This window comes from Mizuhopecten yessoensis, unplaced genomic scaffold (assembly GCF_002113885.1).
Source record: "Mizuhopecten yessoensis strain PY_sf001 unplaced genomic scaffold, ASM211388v2 scaffold1255, whole genome shotgun sequence".
NCBI lineage: Eukaryota > Metazoa > Mollusca > Bivalvia > Pectinida > Pectinidae > Mizuhopecten > Mizuhopecten yessoensis.
Window position 1 is genome coordinate 563,453 of NW_018403955.1, and position 20,312 is coordinate 583,764.

Genomic DNA, 20,312 nt, shown 5'->3' on the forward strand with positions numbered 1-20,312 from the left:
TGACTGCATTTGTCTCTTTTTGCCCAGCATTTGTATATATAGTTTTGGGGTGGGGATCTCAACCGTTTCAAAGTTATGACCCAGGGGTTAAGTCTGCAAAGGTGGGGCAGACCCTGGGGTCAATTCTAATATCATGACTGCATTCGTCTCTTTATGCCCAACAATTGTATATATAGTTTTGGGGTAGGGATCTTAACCATTTCGAAGTTATGACCCAGGGGTTAAGTCTCCAAGTGTGGGGCAGTCCCTAAGGCCATCCTGGAAGCATATGTGCAATCATATTTTTATACTCAGCAATTGTATATACAGTTTTAGGGTGGGGCTATCAGCTGGTTCCAAGCTGTGACTAAGAAACTAGGTCCCTAGGGGTTCGGTCAGACCCCAGGGTCTATTCTGATATCATGACTGCATTCGTCTCTTTATGCCAAGCATTTGTATATATAGTTTTGGGGTGGGGATCTCAACAGTTTTAAAGTTATGGCCCAGGGACTATGTCTCCAAGGGCGGGGCCAAACCCTAGTGCCAACCTGGAATCAAATGAGCAATCTTCTCTTTATACTTAGCAATTGTATACCACGGTTTTAGGGTGGGGATCTCAAGTATTTCCAAGTAATACACTTTTTTGGCCACACCCCTTAGCCCGTGGGGGTCAGCCCCACAATTTGTACAATTTTGAATCCCTGCCTCCCATGAATGTTTCCGACCAAATATGATCAATATCCATGGCATAGTTCTACAGTAGAAGTCGCTTAAAGCAATATAGCCAAATAACCCTTTTTGGCCCCGCCCCTCAGCCCCCTGGGGGGTCAGCCCAATTATTTGTACAATTTTGAATCTCCGCCACCTAGGGATGCTTGCAGTCAAATATGGTTGATATCCATCTCTTAGTTCCAGAGAAGAAGTCGCTTAAAGCAGAATAGCCAAATTTCCCCCTTTTGGCCCCGCCATTCAGCCAGCGCCATCATTTGTACAATTTTGAATCCCCATCACCTAGGGATGCTTCCAGTCAAATATGGTTGATATCCACTTCTTAGTTCTAGAGAAGAAGTCACTTAAAGCAATATAGCAAAATTGACCCCTTTTGGCCCTGCCCCTCAGCCCCCTGGGGGGTCAGACCAATTATTTGTACAAATTTGAATCTGCACCACCTTATGATGCTTCCAGTCAAATATGGTTGATATCCATCTCTTAGTTCCAGAGAAGAAGTCGCTTAAAGCAGTATAGCCAAATTGCCCTCTTTTTGCCCCACCCCTCAGCCCCCTGGTGGGTCAGCCTGATCATTTGTACAATTTTGAATCCCCACCACTTAGGGATGCTTCCAGTCAAATATGGTTGATATCCACTTTTTAGTTCCAGAGAAGAAGTCGCTTAAAGCAATATAGCCAAATTGACCCCTTTTAGCCCTGCTCCTCAGCCCCATCATTTGTACAATATTGAATCCCCACCACCTAGGGATGCTTCCATTCAAATTTAGTTAAATTCCAATCAGTGGTTAAGAAAAAGAAGTCGTTTAAAGAAATTGTTGACGTACGTACGGACGACGGACGCAACGGTATGGCATAAGCTCACTTTGGTCCTTCGGACCAGGTGAGCTAATAATTTAAGATAGGTACAATTCTAGGGGTGTAGAGAGCGAAAGTGAGTGTAACCCCTGGATATTGAGGATGCAAGTCTGGATAGTATAGAAGATATGCCACGGACAAACATTTTCAAAAGTAAAGGTCAAAGGTCAAGTCATAGGTCACAGTGACCTAATTTTTGCACCCTACCTTCCCGAGATGAATTTGTACACCAAGTCTGGATACTTCAGGTGAAACGGTTGGAACAACAGACAAAAGGATGGACGAACAGAGTGCAAACCTATAGTCCCCCCACCCCCAGGAACCAGGAACCGGTGGGGGACTAATTATGAGGAAAGTTGATACTGGCAAGGTATCCTTGTGGTAGTTGAAATATGCCCATATAGTTTGGGAGAAATCTATTTTGAATGTTAGCCACTATATTCATATTATCTCTTACACATCATAGGTTAAGGAGGCTACCACTAGTTTGGTTAAAACCTGCCCATGAGTCTGGGATGGTATGTGACTTAAAGCATCTTTTTGACCACACCCCTCAGCCCTTTTATCTGTATAACAATGGATCCCTATGGGCTGAGGATGCTGCCTCCGCTATTTGTTTAAAACTTAAATTGGGGAGGGGATGACGTTGAAAAACAGTTTCCTTATACCTCAAACTACCAGACTTCGTTCTGGCCAATTTCACCACCAACGAAATAACACAGAAACAAAAATATTGTACAGTATTTTTTATTCAAATGCAACAACATAACAGTTATACCCTTTGACAACTTGATTCTACAGCAGGCTCCAGAACAGGTGATCAGTTGCGTTGTCAGGTTTTTAACAGTCTTCACACTGAACACAGACACGTTTATTGCAATGATGACCACAAGGGTTTGTATGATTTAACATGTGAACCTCCTCAGGAAATAAATCCTAACATAAGATTATCAAATTTCTATTTTATTTTTAGGAAAAAACCCAGATCTTATCAATTTTAGGGAGGCTAAGCTTTGATCAAATGAAAACTTTAGGACATGTTTCATAGATCTGACATGAAATGTAATGATTATCACAAATAATAATTTAGCAAAAACCTGAACCATAACAAAAATCTATGACCATATCCATTTTCAACAATGACATCTTAAACCATGTAATGCCTTACATAAGAGTGTCACTAATACACCACGGCCACATTCACTGCATTATACTAATATTATACATATTTTTGACGAGAGATCTTGTACCCCAGTCCAAAGTTTTCATTCTCTCCTAAATTCGCATGATAAATGATACAGACTCTGTGAAGAAGTCCATGGTGACGCATGGTAATGACACATGATTGATAAATACAATCAAGTCCATGGTGACGCATGGTAATGACACATGATTGATAAATACAATCAAGTCCATGGTGACACATGATTGATAAATACAATCAAGTCCATGGTGTCGTATGGTAATGACACATGATTGATAGATACAATCAAGTCCATGGTGACATGTGATAATGACACATGATTGATAGATACAATCAAGTCCATGGTGACGCATGGTAATGACACATGATTGATAAATACAATCAAGTCCATGGTGACACATGGTAATGACACATGATTGATAAATACAATCAAGTCCATGGTGACACATGGTAATGACACATGATTGATAGATACAATCAAGTCCATGGTGACACATGGTAATGACACATGATTGATAAATACAATCAAGTCCATGGTGACACATGGTAATGACACATGATTGATAGATACAATCAAGTCCATGGTGACACATGGTAATGACACATGATTGATAAATACAATCAAGTCCATGGTGACACATGGTAATGACACATGATTGATAGATACAATCAAGTCCATGGTGACACATGGTAATGACACATGATTGATAAATACAATCAAGTCCATGGTGACACATGGTAATGACACATGATTGATAGATACAATCAAGTCCATGGTGACACATGGTAATGACACATGATTGATAGATACAATCAAGTCCATGGTGACACATGGTAATGACACATGATTGATAGATACAATCAAGTCCATGGTGACACATGGTAATGACACATGATTGATAGATACAATCAAGTCCATGGTGACACATGGTAATGACACATGATTGATAGATACAATCAAGTCCATGGTGACACATGGTAATGACACATGATTGATAGATACAATCAAGTCCATGGTGACACATGGTAATGACACATGATTGATAAATACAATCAAGTCCATGGTGACACATGGTAATGACACATGATTGATAGATACAATCAAGTCCATGGTGACACATGGTAATGACACATGATTGATAGATACAATCAAGTCCATGGTGACACATGGTAATGACACATGATTGATAGATACAATCAAGTCCATGGTGACACATGGTAATGACACATGATTGATAGATACAATCAAGTCCATGGTGACACATGGTAATGACACATGATTGATAAATCAACCTGTGCTTATGAAAAACATAGCATTGTTTTATATACAAATGGCTAAAAGCATTTTAAGAAACCAAGCTGAAAGATATTTGCATGCATCCTGATGACCACAATCACAGAAATATTGTTGAGATCACAAGTATACTCCACATAGTTGTGTGTATAGGATTTAAAGCAGTGTAAATCTACATGTCCTTATAGTCCTAGTGAGAGAGCGTTCTCTAATAAGGGTCACTTAACATCCAGTTGTTGACGTCAAAGATTTTATGCACTATATATGTAATTGATGTATTTTATTACTGTAACTAAGTGTAACGCAACAAAATTCTGACAATTCCATTGCAAATGGTGGACTACCTAAACAACTTTTCTGCAAATCAACATACCATGTGTTCTTATTTCAAACTGGAAATGTTGCTTTGTTACTCACACGTTTAGATCTGTGTATAACAACCTAATCCAGAGGTATTTTACTGCCCAGCCCCACTAATTGACAACCTTTAACCTTGGCATACTTATAAAGACATCTAATATATTGTATTCAACATTCTTAATCTGTTTGTTAAAATATTTTAAAACCTATACATCTGGTTCTACATACACTGATGTACACAATCTTCCTTAAAAATAAACTGAGAAAGAAAGGAAGATTTTTGTTAAAAATAGACCTAAGTTTGACAAATTATTAAATGTACACCAACATATCATGACATTTCTTGGTAAAATAAATAGCCAAACCCAAATTAAACTGGTACTGTTGCCAAAACTATAAAGAATCAATATTTTATTAGATTTATAACTATTAAAAATCAAATGTATTGTGTATTATAAATCAAAACATACCTAGTCTTTGTCCCATAATCCATGGTTGTTAACAAAAAACATTATTACTTTGCCAAAGTGGTAGACATTTACAGCATAAATACCCATGGTCTTATAAACATCCAATTAACCTCTTATAACAAGAAGCTATCTTCTGGTATATTTTATTTGTTCAATAATGGCTTTAGTTTTATACAACATATATGGAATAAATAAAACAAAAATGCATTAAAATTAAAGCCATGCTTCATAGTGAAACCTGTCTAATCTAGCACTCTCTTAAATTCACTAGTTTTGTGAAATTTCACTAGTATTGAGAAATAATGTCTTCTCTAATGCCTCGTAATGCAACCGGAAGTGGAGTGGACTGTATTAAGAAGCGACCAGACCCTTACAACGGTGTCAACTACCATGAACCAATGAAATCTGGTATTTTGGTCATCAATGCAAGCAGGATGTATATATACACAGAACATAGTCACAGTTTTCATACAAAATGAGGTCACAGCATCATGCTGAATTAAAGAGGATGTTGGAATATCAAAGGGTCAGAATAGACAGGTCTCACTGTAAATACTCTATATGTCATGTTGTAATCATTGTGAAATTCCTTACGATTGAAAATAATACTGGCCATTTTTATGACTTTTTGAAATTTGAACTCAGGATTGAGAAACATGAAAAAGTCAACTTGCGATTCAAGTGAAGAATATTCACAATCAACAACATGTACAACAGAGATCACAGACCAAGCACTTCATAATACAATGGTGGTAGGTTTGTACAAACTTATTTCTAACAATTACAACAATCCTCCTCATTGTAACGACTTTTTGTTTTTCCTTCATAAGGTATACAAACAAAGCCAACACATTTTCCAAATTGAAACTTTTTGACTACTATAGATTTGATGGCACTGCACCTCCCCAACCATTCCCAGCCAACTATAAGGGAATTCTGACCATCTCACTACACCATGTATATGTTGAGGAAGCTTCCCACCGCAACAAAGAAAACAGATCTAGATCATTCTTGTTGGCCTCAATATATATACCGGTAGCCAGTCATTTCATTTGTCAAATGTCTACGTTTGAAGAAACTGGGGGTTTTTTTGGTGGAAAATAAAAATGTTTTGACGTTGCAAATATGTTTTTGCATTCATGCAGTCATTTTTTTCCACATTATGTGGATAACAATAAATGAGTGGTTCTAAATTTTCTTCTTTAAGATTGTTGAGTCCAGTATTGCTGGAATTAAGGGTGTTCAAATTAAAACTGAGTGTCACTAAAGAGCTGTCGTTTGGCAAGAGGCTACATCATAACTGTTCATCAATCTAAACCAAAGCACTTATCAACATGGTCATCAAGAAATATTACTGCCCCATCAAGTCTTGTCAATGGAAGGCACTCAGTAGCAGGACAAACAATGGATGCCACTGACCTCAACAAGATGGTCTCAAACTATAACACAGAATGCTATGGACCGTCATTTTGAGGGTCTGTCTCCCAATGTTAATGGTAAAACAATGGAGCACAATTCATGTCTCTTCAATGTATCTTGCCTTAAAACATGAATGTTGCCATCTGTTGAACAGGGGTTTTCTCAGCACTATTAAACACATGAACTGCTCCAATGATAACTGCCTGTATAACAGGGGTTTTCTCAGCACTATTAAACACATGAACTGCTCCAATGATAACAGCCTGTATAACAGGGGTTGTCTCAGCACTATTTAACACATGCACTGCTCCAATGATAACAGCCTGTACAACAGGGGTTGTCTCAGCACTATTAAACACATGAACTGCTCCTATGATAACAACCTGTATAACAGGGGTTGTCTCAGCACTATTTAACACATGCACTGCTCCAATGATAACAGCCTGTATAACAGGGGTTGTCTCAGCACTATTAAACACATGAACTGCTCCTATGATAACAGCCTGTATGTATAACAGGGGTTGTCTCATCATGTATCACACACAGCACCAACATATCACAGTCACTGTTCCCTGTATCTCAACAAGGATGCTACCTGTGTGGAGAGGGGAAGTCTCGACACACAGTAGAGTAAATGTGGGGGTTGTGGCAGGGACTTTCTCAGCACTATTTTGTGTTCAAATTGGGCATTAATATCAGAATTTGATCCTAGGTGATCTCAGGGGGTTTGAGAGCTGGAGCACAGCAAGCATGTGGACAAAGTAAACACTCTGCATTAGAGTGGGATCAGACAGCACCTTGTAGAATCAAGCAGAGGCTAAAATGCTGTCCGAACCAGTGCCGTTGGTCAGGGGCATGCTAGTCTGGAAATAAGGGGCTATCAGTTCAGAAATCTTCTCCCGGTCACTCTGAAAAATATAAATCACCAATATCAACTAAAACTGTTATGTAATAACATGAATAGCACTGTCATGTTGAACCAATTCTCTTGAAACTATTGGGTACATTGATGTGTGTATGTACAGTAACTAGTTGTACTTTGTGTCAAATTACATGTTTGAAATTAGTGGTAGCCCCATCACAGATGTACGACATAAAGTCAGTTAAAATCACCATCTGTTATGGGAAAAGTCAATTTTCCAATCATTGTCAAAAATTGTAGTTTAATCAGCGATAGTTGATTATGTAAAACCAACAGGTCAGAGATAAGAGAGTGGTCCAACAGCAATATAGATCAAGATCAGTAATACAATGACAGCTTCCAGAGTAGACAGGTTTTACATAAAAATTACAACAAAACATCCCAGCCATCTGATGATTGGCTATAATTAAAGAAATGCAGGAAAGCTGGCAAAGACAAGGGCCTTCTTAGACGGATTACACTGTATCATTGATGTGTTGGTGAGGATTTGTAATCCTATACACGACATATCTCGCATTTCAAGCTATTAAGGTGGCTCCACACTTTCGTAATTAACCAGCGAAATTCGTTGAAACTTTCATATAATGGTTATGCAACTATGTAGAGTTGATTTTATGAAAATCTAAACACTCCGATAGTTAGGGGACTTTTTTGGAAAAAATACCAAAAAATTGAATTTTCGTCAATTTTAATATTTTCCGGGTTTTTTTTGGGTGTGACATTGTTCGGAACAATAACAACAATAATAAAATGAAAAGAAGCATTTCTAATTAACCCTACAAATATTTTATTTATCGCAAAATATGTAACACATGTTACACAAAGTGTTTTTTATTGAATTTGAACGGGTAAAAGTGATTATCTACAAGCTAAAAGCCAACAGGACCCAAGGATCTATACATATAGAATGGGGAATTGAACAAAATATACACAATGGCTTTATAATTAATTTATTTTACATTTTACAATCACTTCGATCCGGGTAAGAGTTATCTTCCTTGAAAAAAATCGGAACTTTTTGCAGAGGGGTGACATTTACACAATGACAGTTGTCCCTGTTTACATATAACAAAAATGATGGAAATAAATCAAAAATATGATATCAAAATTATCAATTTATTGTTCTTTAATGGAACCAAATTACCCTCAGTCATGTACACTTTGGACATCATTCCACAGTCCGCTAACTCACGGTATGTTTATAATTACATGTCAGGTACATATGTGACCAGAGGCTATCGCATGGTATGCCGTTCTCACGTGCACTCACACATGCATTTTATAGGTATCTTGATATTTTACAAAACATTATTTTCACAGAGTAAGTAGACTACATTTGTAAACACGATTTAATCGACAGAGCGAAACTCCCTCAACAGCGAAAATCGTAACGACCTCGAGCTTATGAACTCGTGTTGCACATGTGAGGTCGGTACGTCCGCATTCCATGCGTTTCCTATATGACCTTCTTGAGGTCGTTTGGTCTCATGTCACTATCTTCCCGTGAGTCTGTTTATGTCTATGAATTTGAAAGCTTTATTCCTGAAATACGTGTGATTATACATTTCCCGGTAAAATCTCGATATCGGGTGTTGACATATCATCGGCACGCACGTGTACTATTGTTTACCAGGGGCCTGTTCGTGTATGCGGAGCAACCGGTTTGACCGTTTATAAATGTAACAATTTCGGGTATAAATCCTGGCGGACCTGCAAATGTATATGCAGGCCTTGCAAGGCTTTCTCACGGCTCGCCTGAAAGCAGCATCAGATTACTAGGTCCGACCTTATTTAATGAACGAACAACAGTGGTCCGATCGGTTTGACCGTTTAAACGAAAACGGTCAAGGTGTAACTATAATTTGCACAACGACATTGAATGCCCGATACGCAATACGGAAATGACGACACGGTGTACATGCACATTTCGATCAAGATAATTGAGTCCGAGCTGTACTTTTTCCGGAAGTACGTCACGAAAATGGACGCTGATGACGATGTGTGGAGCCACCTTAAGTGTTGTTTTTTAGATGCCATTATTTTGTTTTGAATCCTAAATATTTCTGAGATTAAATGTCTACGTAAGGTCATGGTCTAACATCGGGGCCACTTTTGTTGATAGCATTCCAAATGATCGGACTGCTTGTATTAGAGCTGTCTGTTTATGAAATAAGACACAGACATAGCAATCAGATTATTTTTCTCCTGGAATGGTTTGACAAAGACCTTTTACATCTGTATCAGATTTCAACCAAGAAAATGTATTAAAAAACAAACATGCTGATTTTTCCACATAAATAAAAAGGCCCAAATTAGTATTCCACAGATAATTAAATAGGACCATTTAGATCTGGAAAAAAATCCTGTTTTTAATATAAATGTCAAATGATACTTGGAAATTTACAGTAACCTATTCAACCTACCTCATTTATAAAACCATATTGCACAAGCTCTTGGGCCAGAATCTGTGAGTTGTCTTCAGACGTTACTTCAGCTTGTAATTTGCGATTTATTTTATCGTCCATTTTTAGTATAAGTGTCAATTGGTAGTTTGAACCATCATCCACTCTTTTCATTTCACATTTCATGTTCATCACAAGTCTTTGTTCTATATCCATACGTTCTGTGTCTTCCATTTTTTCGGATTCTGTGACCTCTGGAGTTTTGGCACGTGGTCGTGGGGGTCGAGGAGGTTTAAGGGTGAAGGCAGTCAAAGGGTAGATTCCATTCCTGTAATCAGATTTTTGACAAGTCCCAATCAAGTAAGTCCCCAGTATCATCAAACAGTGCATTTAGTTAATGTTTCCATTGTTGGTATATTTTGTCATCTTACATTTGTGTCCTGGTTAACAGTACAAAGAAGTGACAAAATACACTTCTTCAGAACAGTGTCATATAAAGACTAACACCCAAAAATTATGTGAATTGACCAAACCTCTGAAATCTTTCTTTTTCCCACATGGTTCTAATTTTCCCTTTTTTCTAACCAGTCTATACTTCTGCGAAAAAAAAAGTTTCAATGGAAATATTGCTTGAAATTTTATCCGGCAATTACGATTTTTAGCTAAAATTCACAAAAAAAATATTACAAGTACATTCCATACAGATATATTACCTTTGTGCTTACAGGTGTATATAAATCAAAACCTACACCCCTTGCCTTTACATGATCTACGGTTTCCCTCACAGTACCTGTGTTTTACAGTACCAATTAGTTACTTACCGAACATCTTCTAGAAATTTCTCCATCTCCAGTGGAGGGCACTGTGATAACCTAGGCAATACAAAGTCAACAAAATCATAAAATATCATGTTAAAAGGAACAACATGCAAATAACTTGTTCATTTCATATCGGTTTCGAAAAAAAAACCCAAAAAACTCTTATTGGGAAATGAACTTTACATCTAAATCTTATCTAACCCCTAGCCACATGATAGTGAATCTTCATTGCATTATGCTTTCATTACCTAACTAAACATTTTTCAGGATAATTGATCTTGCCATCATCTGTAAAATATTGACATCAAAAGGAGACTGCCTTGTTATGAAGTGATAAAAGGGTTAGCAGTCACTTGTATTCAATATGTTAAAGATACTTTTTTGGTTTTCAGTTTAACTTAAAAAAGAAAACAAATACAATTTTACTTAATTTTATTTTCTGTCTGGTCATTGTTAAAACAGCTTTTCACACACAGTTCCCTTGTGATGAACATGTAGACAACAAAATATGTTGCGAATAACTTGTATAATGACAATTTGACACTCCTTGTTAGATAACAAGTCCTTTAGTATGTGTCATATTCTGTTACATACTCTAGTAGGGAGTATTTCATTGATAGCTGATGAAGGATCTCGGTCTTCATCACTCTGTTACCTTTACTTCAATTATCTTAAAACTCCTAAAAAATAGTAAGACAAAACCATATAAAATCAGAGTGTATCATCACATGGAAAATCAAAGTGATACTCACTTATAATAGACGGGCTCTCGCTCGTCGTTGTGTCGGATTTCTGCTATCACTCGATTTGGCTCCAACTTTTTGATGTTCGACTCATCTGAGTTTTCTGGGAGAATGGCTGAAACACATACATTTTTCATTCTAAATGAAACACTTCTGCCCCAGTCTATAATTACACAGAGAAAACAAAACTTAATCTCAAACAGCCTAGGCCTGGGGAAAAAGTTATTCACTCAATCAATATTTGTACAGAAAAGAATAGATTATAAATATATACACCAGAATGTATATATATATATATATGAAGGCAGCTACAAAATTAAGCCAGGGTGGACTTACGACATTTTCCATGGCTCTGTGTTGTTTTTTTGACAAATCAAATCTCTCATATTTTTAAATTAAAAGGAATTTAGTTCATAAACTATTACAAAATTAGGAAACGTCTGTGAAATATGACTGCTCCCAAAACCGTGCAAAGTACTTTCACTGCTTTGCAATTTTCTATAAATAGTATGATGACTCTGGACTTCACTTTGGAAGACTGAAACACAAACTCATTCATGGGACAGGAGACTTCTGTCACGTCTGTATAAAGTTAACGTGAAGTCGCGGTAGAGATGATGCTGCAAGGGAATGGGACAGGCATAACAAACAGTTGAACACAATCCAACTTCTACATAACTACAGGAGAAATTTAGCATGCTACCAAGCTCAACGCCCATAGTAGAACTGATAAAGACATTTTAATTGTCAAACAATTGAACACAATCCAACATCTACATAACTACAGGAGAAATTTAGCTACCAAGCTCAAAGCCCATAGTAGAACTGATAAAGACATTTTAATTGTCAAACAATTGAACGAAATCCAACATCTACATAACTACAGGAGAAATTTAGCATGCTACCAAGCTCAAAGCTCATAGTAGAACTGATAAAGACATTTTAATAATAATAAATGAACAATCGACAAGGAAGCTGACAAGCACCACAAGACCACTGACCACAATACAAAACAATTGGGTGACTTGGCCAGTACATGTATTGCTTGTGATTTATACATTATGTACATCCTATAAGCTTGGTAGGACCTAACTATAGGATATATGACAACTACAAATCTCTACAACACTGGACAGCCGTACATCTATATACATTTACATTTTTGGCTGGTAGGGGCTTTTAATTAATTAATCCAACTAGACATATCTCTAATAGGTCTTGTGGATATATCTGCACCCCACATAATATAAACAAAAAGGAATCGAAGTTGCAGTGCTCCTATTTGGTATGTGAAATATTGCTTGGCCATGATGTATGAATATGCATGTACAAAGTATCTCTCTAGATGAATCTTCATCTAAGACATGGCCCAGAAACCAGTGTTGTGATACTTATAATCAAGGTCAGAAGTCAAATAGAGGTTGTAATATTCCCACTTTTGTATGTTACTGTGCTTTTTAATGATATATCTCCATACCAAGTCCATACACGACACAGAGGCTGAGATGTGCCTTGGAAACCTGTATTTCTGCATCTGAGATCAAAGGTTAAAGGTAAAACAAAAGCTGCATTGCGTTCCAAAGTTTTCTCGCTCTTGTATATCCTTAAAACCAAACCACTTTGTTTTAAGGAGATAACAGATCTAATAGGAGATCTTCGGAGATACTCACAAAGACTGCCGACAAAGGTGTGTGCCGCTAGGAGCTGGAGTGAATGGACTTCAAATAGAACTGCGTGGAACAGGAGCTCTCTGGCTGCTGGGCGTAGACTAGCATCTTTCTGTATACACTTGGAAATGAAGTCCTACAATAACCAAACAATTGTCCAAATATTTGTTCTTGATGAACTGTTGTTGTAGTGGAGTAACTTAAATTCCATTAAAGTCCAATTTCAGCTTTCAAAGTCAGTCAACCCAAGAAATATACATGTATTAAAATGTTCTTTCTTACATAAAGCTGAAATAAGTTTATATGATGCATGTAAAGAATGCTAAGAACTTTGAATTACAATAAATAAAGAGATTTGACATTTCTGCTTTCCCTACTGATCCTTATTTTAGTGACCATCTAAATCTTGTTTGGTAGATTAAACACCAGTACAGTTCATGTCTGATATGTGGTCTTTATATTATATTAACTTTTAAGAATTCCTGTTCCTCAGAAGGCAAAACACAAGAGACTTTCACTGTAGTTTTTATTGTTTTCCAAAAGTGATCACAACAATTTTTCTACTTCAATATATCATATTATCAATAGGCTAATCTAAAGAACTTGTATTAGTTTAAGACTATTCAAGTAAAACATCTATCTTACTCAAGGACTTAAGGTTTTATTCAGGGGTACCCACCGTAAAATTTAAATAATATTTTGCATAGAAGTAAATGGCAGAAAGCTCAACAATGGACAGAAGTGGAGTCCTGGGTTTGGGTGATATTTGATTGGAATAGTTTTTATCAGTTTTTGTCTGTAACCAAAAACAGGAGTTAAAATGATACTGTCCTTAATGTTATTGATAGAAAGAGGAAGGACTCCTGGGAATGGTAGTCTTACCCTTTGTAAGCCATTTTCCAGCGACTCGAGCGTGCTCTTGACTCCCTCTTCACTAATGTGGTTACCGCCACCATCCCCTCCGTTGCCTTGGATCCCTAGAGCAGCAATCTACAAACATATCAAACAAGTGAATCTAAAAATTGCAGACGCTGGACCAATAATTGGTCGTGCTGTTTCATGTTTAGTGGTATCCCTAGGAGGTTTAACAATACACTGTATTTCCTAACCATGCTGCTGTCTGATAGATTTCTATACCATATTTTCAGTAAAATTATATTTCACTTATGTCTTTGGAGAATAAAACAATGACATCCCCCAAAAAAACATATTAAGGTCCCATAGTCAATGAAGAGTTTCCAACTGATTTTTTTTTCAAAGGTTGATAAAATGGATTCTTCTCTTGGAAATAAGTTGCCTCTAATTTCTGCGAAATAGCAAATGACATTGTGTAACAAGCCATCACAAGTGATACAAATCCCCTCGCAATCAACACAGTGTGATATATCTAAGAGGAAATGAAGTGGCTAGAGCGATGACAACGTTTTTCTGAAAAAAGTTACAGTGACCTTGAACGTAGAAACCCGAAATGCGATACTGAACACTTGTATGAAGTTTCATGCAATTCCAATGAGGAATGAAGTCGATAGAGCAATGACAAAGAGTGCAACATACGTTCATACATACATTCGTTGGGAGGGGATATAAACATTTTTTATAGAACTTTTTGTTTGTCACACTTAGAAACTATACTATCATAATTAGTGGAAAATGTATCTGCAACACTTATCTGTTAAGATAATATCAATTTTAATATAAAACCCTCTGAACTTACCTCAAGAGCACACATTCCAAAAGAAAAAATATCTATAGCAGTCCCGAAGCTTTCTGAAAGAAAATAATAAGTCACATCAATAATCTAAAATGAATGCATGTAAACATTTCTTTGATATAAACAGGAAACTACCTAATTTTAGACATAAGTAGAATTAATTTACTATGAAGATTTGTAGTCCGACACGGTTGATAGCAATGAGAATAGTTTGTTTTGTTGAATATAAGGATTTCCCTCTATACTCCGGAACCACACAATGTATGTTACGGATATCTGACACAGTCTAAAGCAAGGAGAATAGTTTTGCAGCAATGTATATTTACATTTGCTCTGCATCATTCCATTGCAATGCATTGAGAAGGTAAATGTTGTTGTGTGACTACAACACTTGCTATTGTAACATCATCAATCTCTATTGTTGTCAAGACTTAATTTGCTGTTTAAAGAACTGTTCGAAATAACTAAATATAGCGTAACTTCTCTATAAAAATGTAAATATAAATAATGAATATTTTAGCAAATACTGTTATGGTCCTATAACACACATTTCTATTGCTGACAAACTTACAAAAAGTCAGTCTTCAACAAGAAGAACAGTTTGTTTCAATGTATAGTGGGTTTTACCTCCATACTCCGGAGCCACACAATGCATGTTACAGATATCTTACAGTCTTATACAAGGAGAACAGTTTGTTTCAATGTCTAGTGAGTTTTACCTCCATACTCGGGAGCCACACAATGCATGTTACAGATATCTTACAGTCTTATACAAGGAGAACAGTTTGTTTCATGTCTAGTGGGTTTTTCCTCCATACTCCGGAGCAACACAATGCTTGTTAGAGATATCTTGCAGTCTTATACAAGGAGAGCAGTTTGTTTCATGTCTAGTGGGTTTTACCACCATACTCCGGAGCCACTCAATGCATGTTACAGATAGCTTACAGTCTTATACAAAAAGAACAGTTTGTTTCATGTCTAGTGGGTTTTACCACCATACTCCGGAGCCACTCAATGCATGTTACAGATAGCTTACAGTCTTATACAAGAAGAACAGTTTGTTTCATGTCTAGTGGGTTTTCCCTCCATACTCCGGAGCCACTCAATGCATGTTACAGATAGCTTACAGTCTTATATAAGGAGAACAGTTTGTTTCGTGTCTAGTGGGTTTTACCACCATACTCCGGAGCCACTCAATGCATGTTACAGATAGCTTACAGTCTTATACAAGGCGAACAGTTTGTTTCAAGGTCTAGTGGGTTTTTCCTCCATACTCCGGAGCCACTCAATGCATGTTACAGATACCTTACAGTCTTATACAAGGAGAACAGTTTTTTTCATGTCTAGTGGGTTTTTCCTCCATACTCCGGAGCCACTCAATGCATGTTACAGATATCTTAAAGTTTTATACAAGGAGAACAGTTTGTTTCATGTCTAGTGGGATTTACCTCCATACTCAGGACCCACACAATGCATGTTAGAGATATCTTCCAGTCTTATACAAGTAGAACAGTTTTTTTCAATGTCTAGTGAGTTTTCCCTCCATACTCCGGAGCAACACAATGCTTGTTAGAGATATCTTGCAGTCTTATACAAGGAGAACTGTTTGTTTCAATGTATAGTGGGTCTTACCTCCATACTCCGGAGCTACACAATGCATGTTACAGACATCTTACAGTCTTATACAAAAAGAACAGTTTGTTTCATGTCTAGTGGGTTATAGCTCCCTACTCAGGAGACACACAATGCATGTTACAGATAGCTTACAGTCTTATACAAGGAGATCAGTTTGTTTCAATGTATAGTGGGTTTTACCTCCATACTCCGGAGCAACACAATGCATGTTAGAGATATCTTACAGTCTTATACAAGGAGAACAGTTTGTTTCATGTCTAGTGGGTTTTACCTCCATACTCCGGAGCCACACAATGCATGTTACGGATATCCTTTCTGTACGTCTTCACATGGTGCATAGCATCAGGAGCCACTAAAACAATCAACACACTATATTAATTTCAAGGAAAAGACAACATTACACAGACAACACATATGTATGTCTTCAAAACACTGGCAACTTCTTTTAAGACTTTCCTCTCCAACTACTCTTTATTTGTATGTAAACATGCAACACTAGATATGTGGACAATCAATTCGTTCATCAAGGGCAACGACTGCACTTGAATAAACATCTTTTACAAATATTTCAAAACCTGAGATCTGACACACGTTGGCCCACTATCATGGGTTATGATGACCACAACAGAGTTGTTGACCAAAGCGGCCCTTACCTGAGCCAATCTTGATGAGACCATTGTGCTGAATGAAGATGGTATCACAGGTGAGGTTACCGTGGATAACTGGCGGCACACAGGAATGTAGGTAACTGTAATTAGACATTGAATGCATCAATTTCTATTATAAATTTACATCAGATATGTGAATAGCTTTCATCATTTTTGTAAACCATCCAAAATTTCTTATTATTATCCTTTTATACTCCTCCCAATGATTACAGAAGTACTAAAGTTGATAACAAAAATACAAGCTCAAGATTTCTCTTTGAAAAGAAAAAAAAAGGCACTCCTCTACTCGTCAATGAATACCTCAAAAGAAAATAAGAAATACATAAATTGAGACTCTCATCTATAACACAGATTTTTAAAAACTTACAATATTCATAAATTTAACAGGGTTCAACTATTGCCTACCTTAAAGCAGACAGGATTTGTGTGCACCATCTCTTCCAAGCCTGCAAATATCAAAGAAAGAGTTAAGAATCTACCAGTAAGACAAAAATATATACGTTATCCAACACTAAAAGAAAAGCTTCTGTGTATCACAGTATATTTGTCAACATGTTTCATCTTCTAGGTACTCCAGGGGTTACACTCAGTCATCATCAGGAGTAATTAAATAACTGAATGACTTTAACAGCTGAAGTCGCTGGGATTATACAAATATATTTCAAAAAAATAATATACTGTAGTGAAACAATATATTGGTTCAGATTATAGACAGGATAAGCAAATGTACAGATTGAATTTGGTAGTACATGTAACACAATTACAGCATTATCTTGCATTACATAAGATTTTGGAATAGTCTAGGGTCAAATAAGACATGTTTCATGATATAGTATCCAAGTTAAAACTACATAATTTGTTATAATGAATTCAAATTCTACATAATTTTGTTTAAATTTTATTAAAGGAGTACATGCATAACAAGTTAGCTAACTATGATTTGTTGTGAACCAAGTCTGTCACAAGGAGTAAAATGAAACCAATATTACTTTTAACTGGAATGTCTTGTTGTTCTTCTTTGTCTTCTTTAGGAACTGCTTCAAAGATCCCGATGACATGTACTCTGTTATAAATATCACCTGCAACAGAACAGTCATTTAAGCTGGCTGGATTTGAGAAATCACAGCTAGTTTTCACACAGCAAATGAAATGAAAGAAGTGTCCTCTGTGATTTATAGGGTGAATTTGGGATCTTATGAAGGTCCTTTTCCCCAGAAAAATGTTTGCTGTGTTTTCCCAAATTCAATGTAAAAGTGACTTTATTTTCCCAAAATCATGCTTTTTGTGTGTGATATCTTCCCAAAGTTACAAGACATAGGCCCCTGTGTAAAGGAGGTCAATTTTTTTGAACAGTACTGATAAACACTTCTAAATATTACATGGATCTACTAAGATATTACTGTCAGATAAGAAATGCAAGGATGTGTTTTGTAGAGCATTACAAATACATGTAGTACATATGTTCCAATTTATGGAGATCCTTAAGGCACATATGACTGACAAATATCATGTGATTTGTGAACAAACTGCACTTACCCTAGGCTTCCCGTCTTTATTGTCAGTCCAATACTTGTGGAACTTCACAATATTTGGATGGTCAAGTTGTATGAGATTGTCAAACACTTGTCCAATCTTCTCCTGTAAATTAAAAGTAAAAATGTACCACAGGACATTGATAAATGTTACCTTAAAAGTTTACAATTCATATCTGTGCTTAAATAAGAATTATCCCCCTTGGTTCCTTTTATCATAATCATAGTTTGATGTGTTTAATCATTTGCAAAATACTGTTTTCATATGTATTCATTTTGAAGTCAGTTGATTTTTTTCCCCAGTTATTTGCCAATGGCAATGGATTACAAGTTTTATTATTTAGGAAACTTGATTGAAAAATACCTTACTTTTAAACAGAACTTGGTAGAAAGGATAGGTTTCTAAATATGATACCTCTTTGGCTGTGCAATTGTTACATTGAGTAGCACATTTGTCTCTTCTTAAACTCAAATGGTTATCTTGAAGTTACCTCTTGTGCCTTGAGATTCCTGTTTTCTGAGAATTGTACTTCATTCCACACCACCTCCACCCCTTCCTCTGTGTCCATGGCCAGGAATGCATTGTCGATGCTAGGGACATCACGCTGCTCAACCTGAGAGCAATAGATTGATGAGTATATAATTTTAAATGGTCTTTCTCTCTAAGCTAAAGCATTTTTAGTTATATTTAATTTAAACAAAAAAATAAAACAAATACATATGCTGTTGACACAAAAATTGTACCATGAAAATGTCTTGATAAAACCTCAACTTGTAGAGGTTAAACTAGTTGGCTATGTAAATCAAAACACCCACTTAATTGATGGTGCCTGAATATGTTGTGATTAAATCCCCTTCTATCATAGTTAAAATTATGACAAAGCATTTCTATTTCACCAAAATAATTCCTTATTAGGGGAGAGAGATAAAAGCTGTCACTTGTTTCATCACAACACAGATACTAGCGTCGTCCGTCAAAACACCCATAATAGGTGTATTGAAAACACCCATAATAGGTGTATATTGACAGACGTGGTTAGTACCTGTAATTATCATAAGTGTATTATAACGTAGCTATTTGGAAATAGTAATAAATGAAAAGCAGTGTTAAATTGAGCAATGAACCTGCAGCTGTTTTACATTAGTGATGATAAGATGTTTCCTTAAAAAGGTTATAACCATTCAAAGATATATTATACAGGTCTCTGATCCACTGTAGGTTAATAACTATATTGTATTGTGTAACAGTACTATAAGATCAGTCAAAAGCAATTTTAACGAATACCATGCATATCATATGATGAACAAGGGCAATGTATTACTAGTGTCATATACGTCTCTCAAAAAACAATTTATGAACAAATGTTTTGACAATCGTCAATCTGAAAACGAAGTCATGACCTAATGTTTTGACAATAGTGTTGAATGACAGCTGTCAGATCATATGTATTTTTAGGGTCACGTGTACTGAGCAATGTAAAGAACAGGTTCAACAATGATTGTGTCCATTTTAGCTGAAATTTGATTAGTTAAAAAAGCAAAATAACATCAATGTCAAAAGTTAAAAAGTAAAATATTCGATATTCAATTGCTAACAATTTATCAAACAGGTCAACACTTCCGAGATCGATGAGGGTTAGGTGAGCGGGACGCATGAGTTATTTCCCTTGTACTGTCTTGAGACCGACGCATAACTAATAATCATACAAACCTCCTCCCGTCGTTTTTGCCATCGGCCACATGGACTTTCTTCTAAAACCTCACTTTCGTCCTCAGATTCATCAGCGCTATCTGATTTAGCAGGGTTTTCTTGGTCAACCTCTGCCATATTTGACAACTGACGGGCACTTCCTCACTGCCTCAGTTTTTGCAGCAAGGAGCAATTGTCTGTGGCTGAAAATTATT

The 20,312-nt window shown here is 36.5% G+C and overlaps 2 protein-coding genes across 2 annotated transcripts; both read right to left on the bottom strand.

Annotated features, from left to right (window-relative positions):
- Positions 1-2,293: 2,293 nt before the first annotated feature.
- Positions 2,294-4,036, bottom strand: LOC110458704. Its single transcript, XM_021510572.1, has 2 exons — positions 3,083-4,036; positions 2,294-2,951 (listed from the first exon to the last, which is right to left on the bottom strand). Exons 1-2 carry the CDS (start codon positions 4,019-4,021, stop codon positions 2,838-2,840), a joined length of 1,053 nt encoding a protein of 350 aa, XP_021366247.1. The 5' UTR covers positions 4,022-4,036; the 3' UTR covers positions 2,294-2,837.
- Positions 2,299-20,309, bottom strand: LOC110458697 (nuclear receptor-binding protein-like). The gene is made up of 14 exons (XM_021510560.1): positions 20,119-20,309; positions 18,899-19,021; positions 18,412-18,513; positions 17,865-17,954; positions 17,281-17,321; positions 16,861-16,955; positions 16,479-16,559; positions 14,576-14,628; positions 13,744-13,851; positions 12,865-12,997; positions 11,204-11,309; positions 10,455-10,505; positions 9,655-9,961; positions 2,299-7,217 (listed from the first exon to the last, which is right to left on the bottom strand). Exons 1-14 carry the CDS (start codon positions 20,233-20,235, stop codon positions 7,116-7,118), a joined length of 1,509 nt encoding a protein of 502 aa, XP_021366235.1. The 5' UTR covers positions 20,236-20,309; the 3' UTR covers positions 2,299-7,115.
- Positions 20,310-20,312: the final 3 nt, after the last annotated feature.

Coding starts and splice junctions, on each gene's coding strand:
- LOC110458704 (XM_021510572.1), bottom strand. CDS start 4,021: ATGGACTTGATTGTATCTATCAATCATGTGTCATTACCATGTGTCACC. Junction 2,952..3,082: donor TGATTGTATCTATCAATCAT/GTGTCATTATCA, acceptor TTTATCAATCAT/GTGTCATTACCATGCGTCAC.
- LOC110458697 (XM_021510560.1), bottom strand. CDS start 20,235: ATGGCAGAGGTTGACCAAGAAAACCCTGCTAAATCAGATAGCGCTGAT. Junction 14,629..16,478: donor TGTGGCTCCGGAGTATGGAG/GTAAAACCCACT, acceptor ATTTTCTTTCAG/AAAGCTTCGGGACTGCTATA. Junction 10,506..11,203: donor CGAGAGCCCGTCTATTATAA/GTGAGTATCACT, acceptor TGTATTGCCTAG/GTTATCACAGTGCCCTCCAC.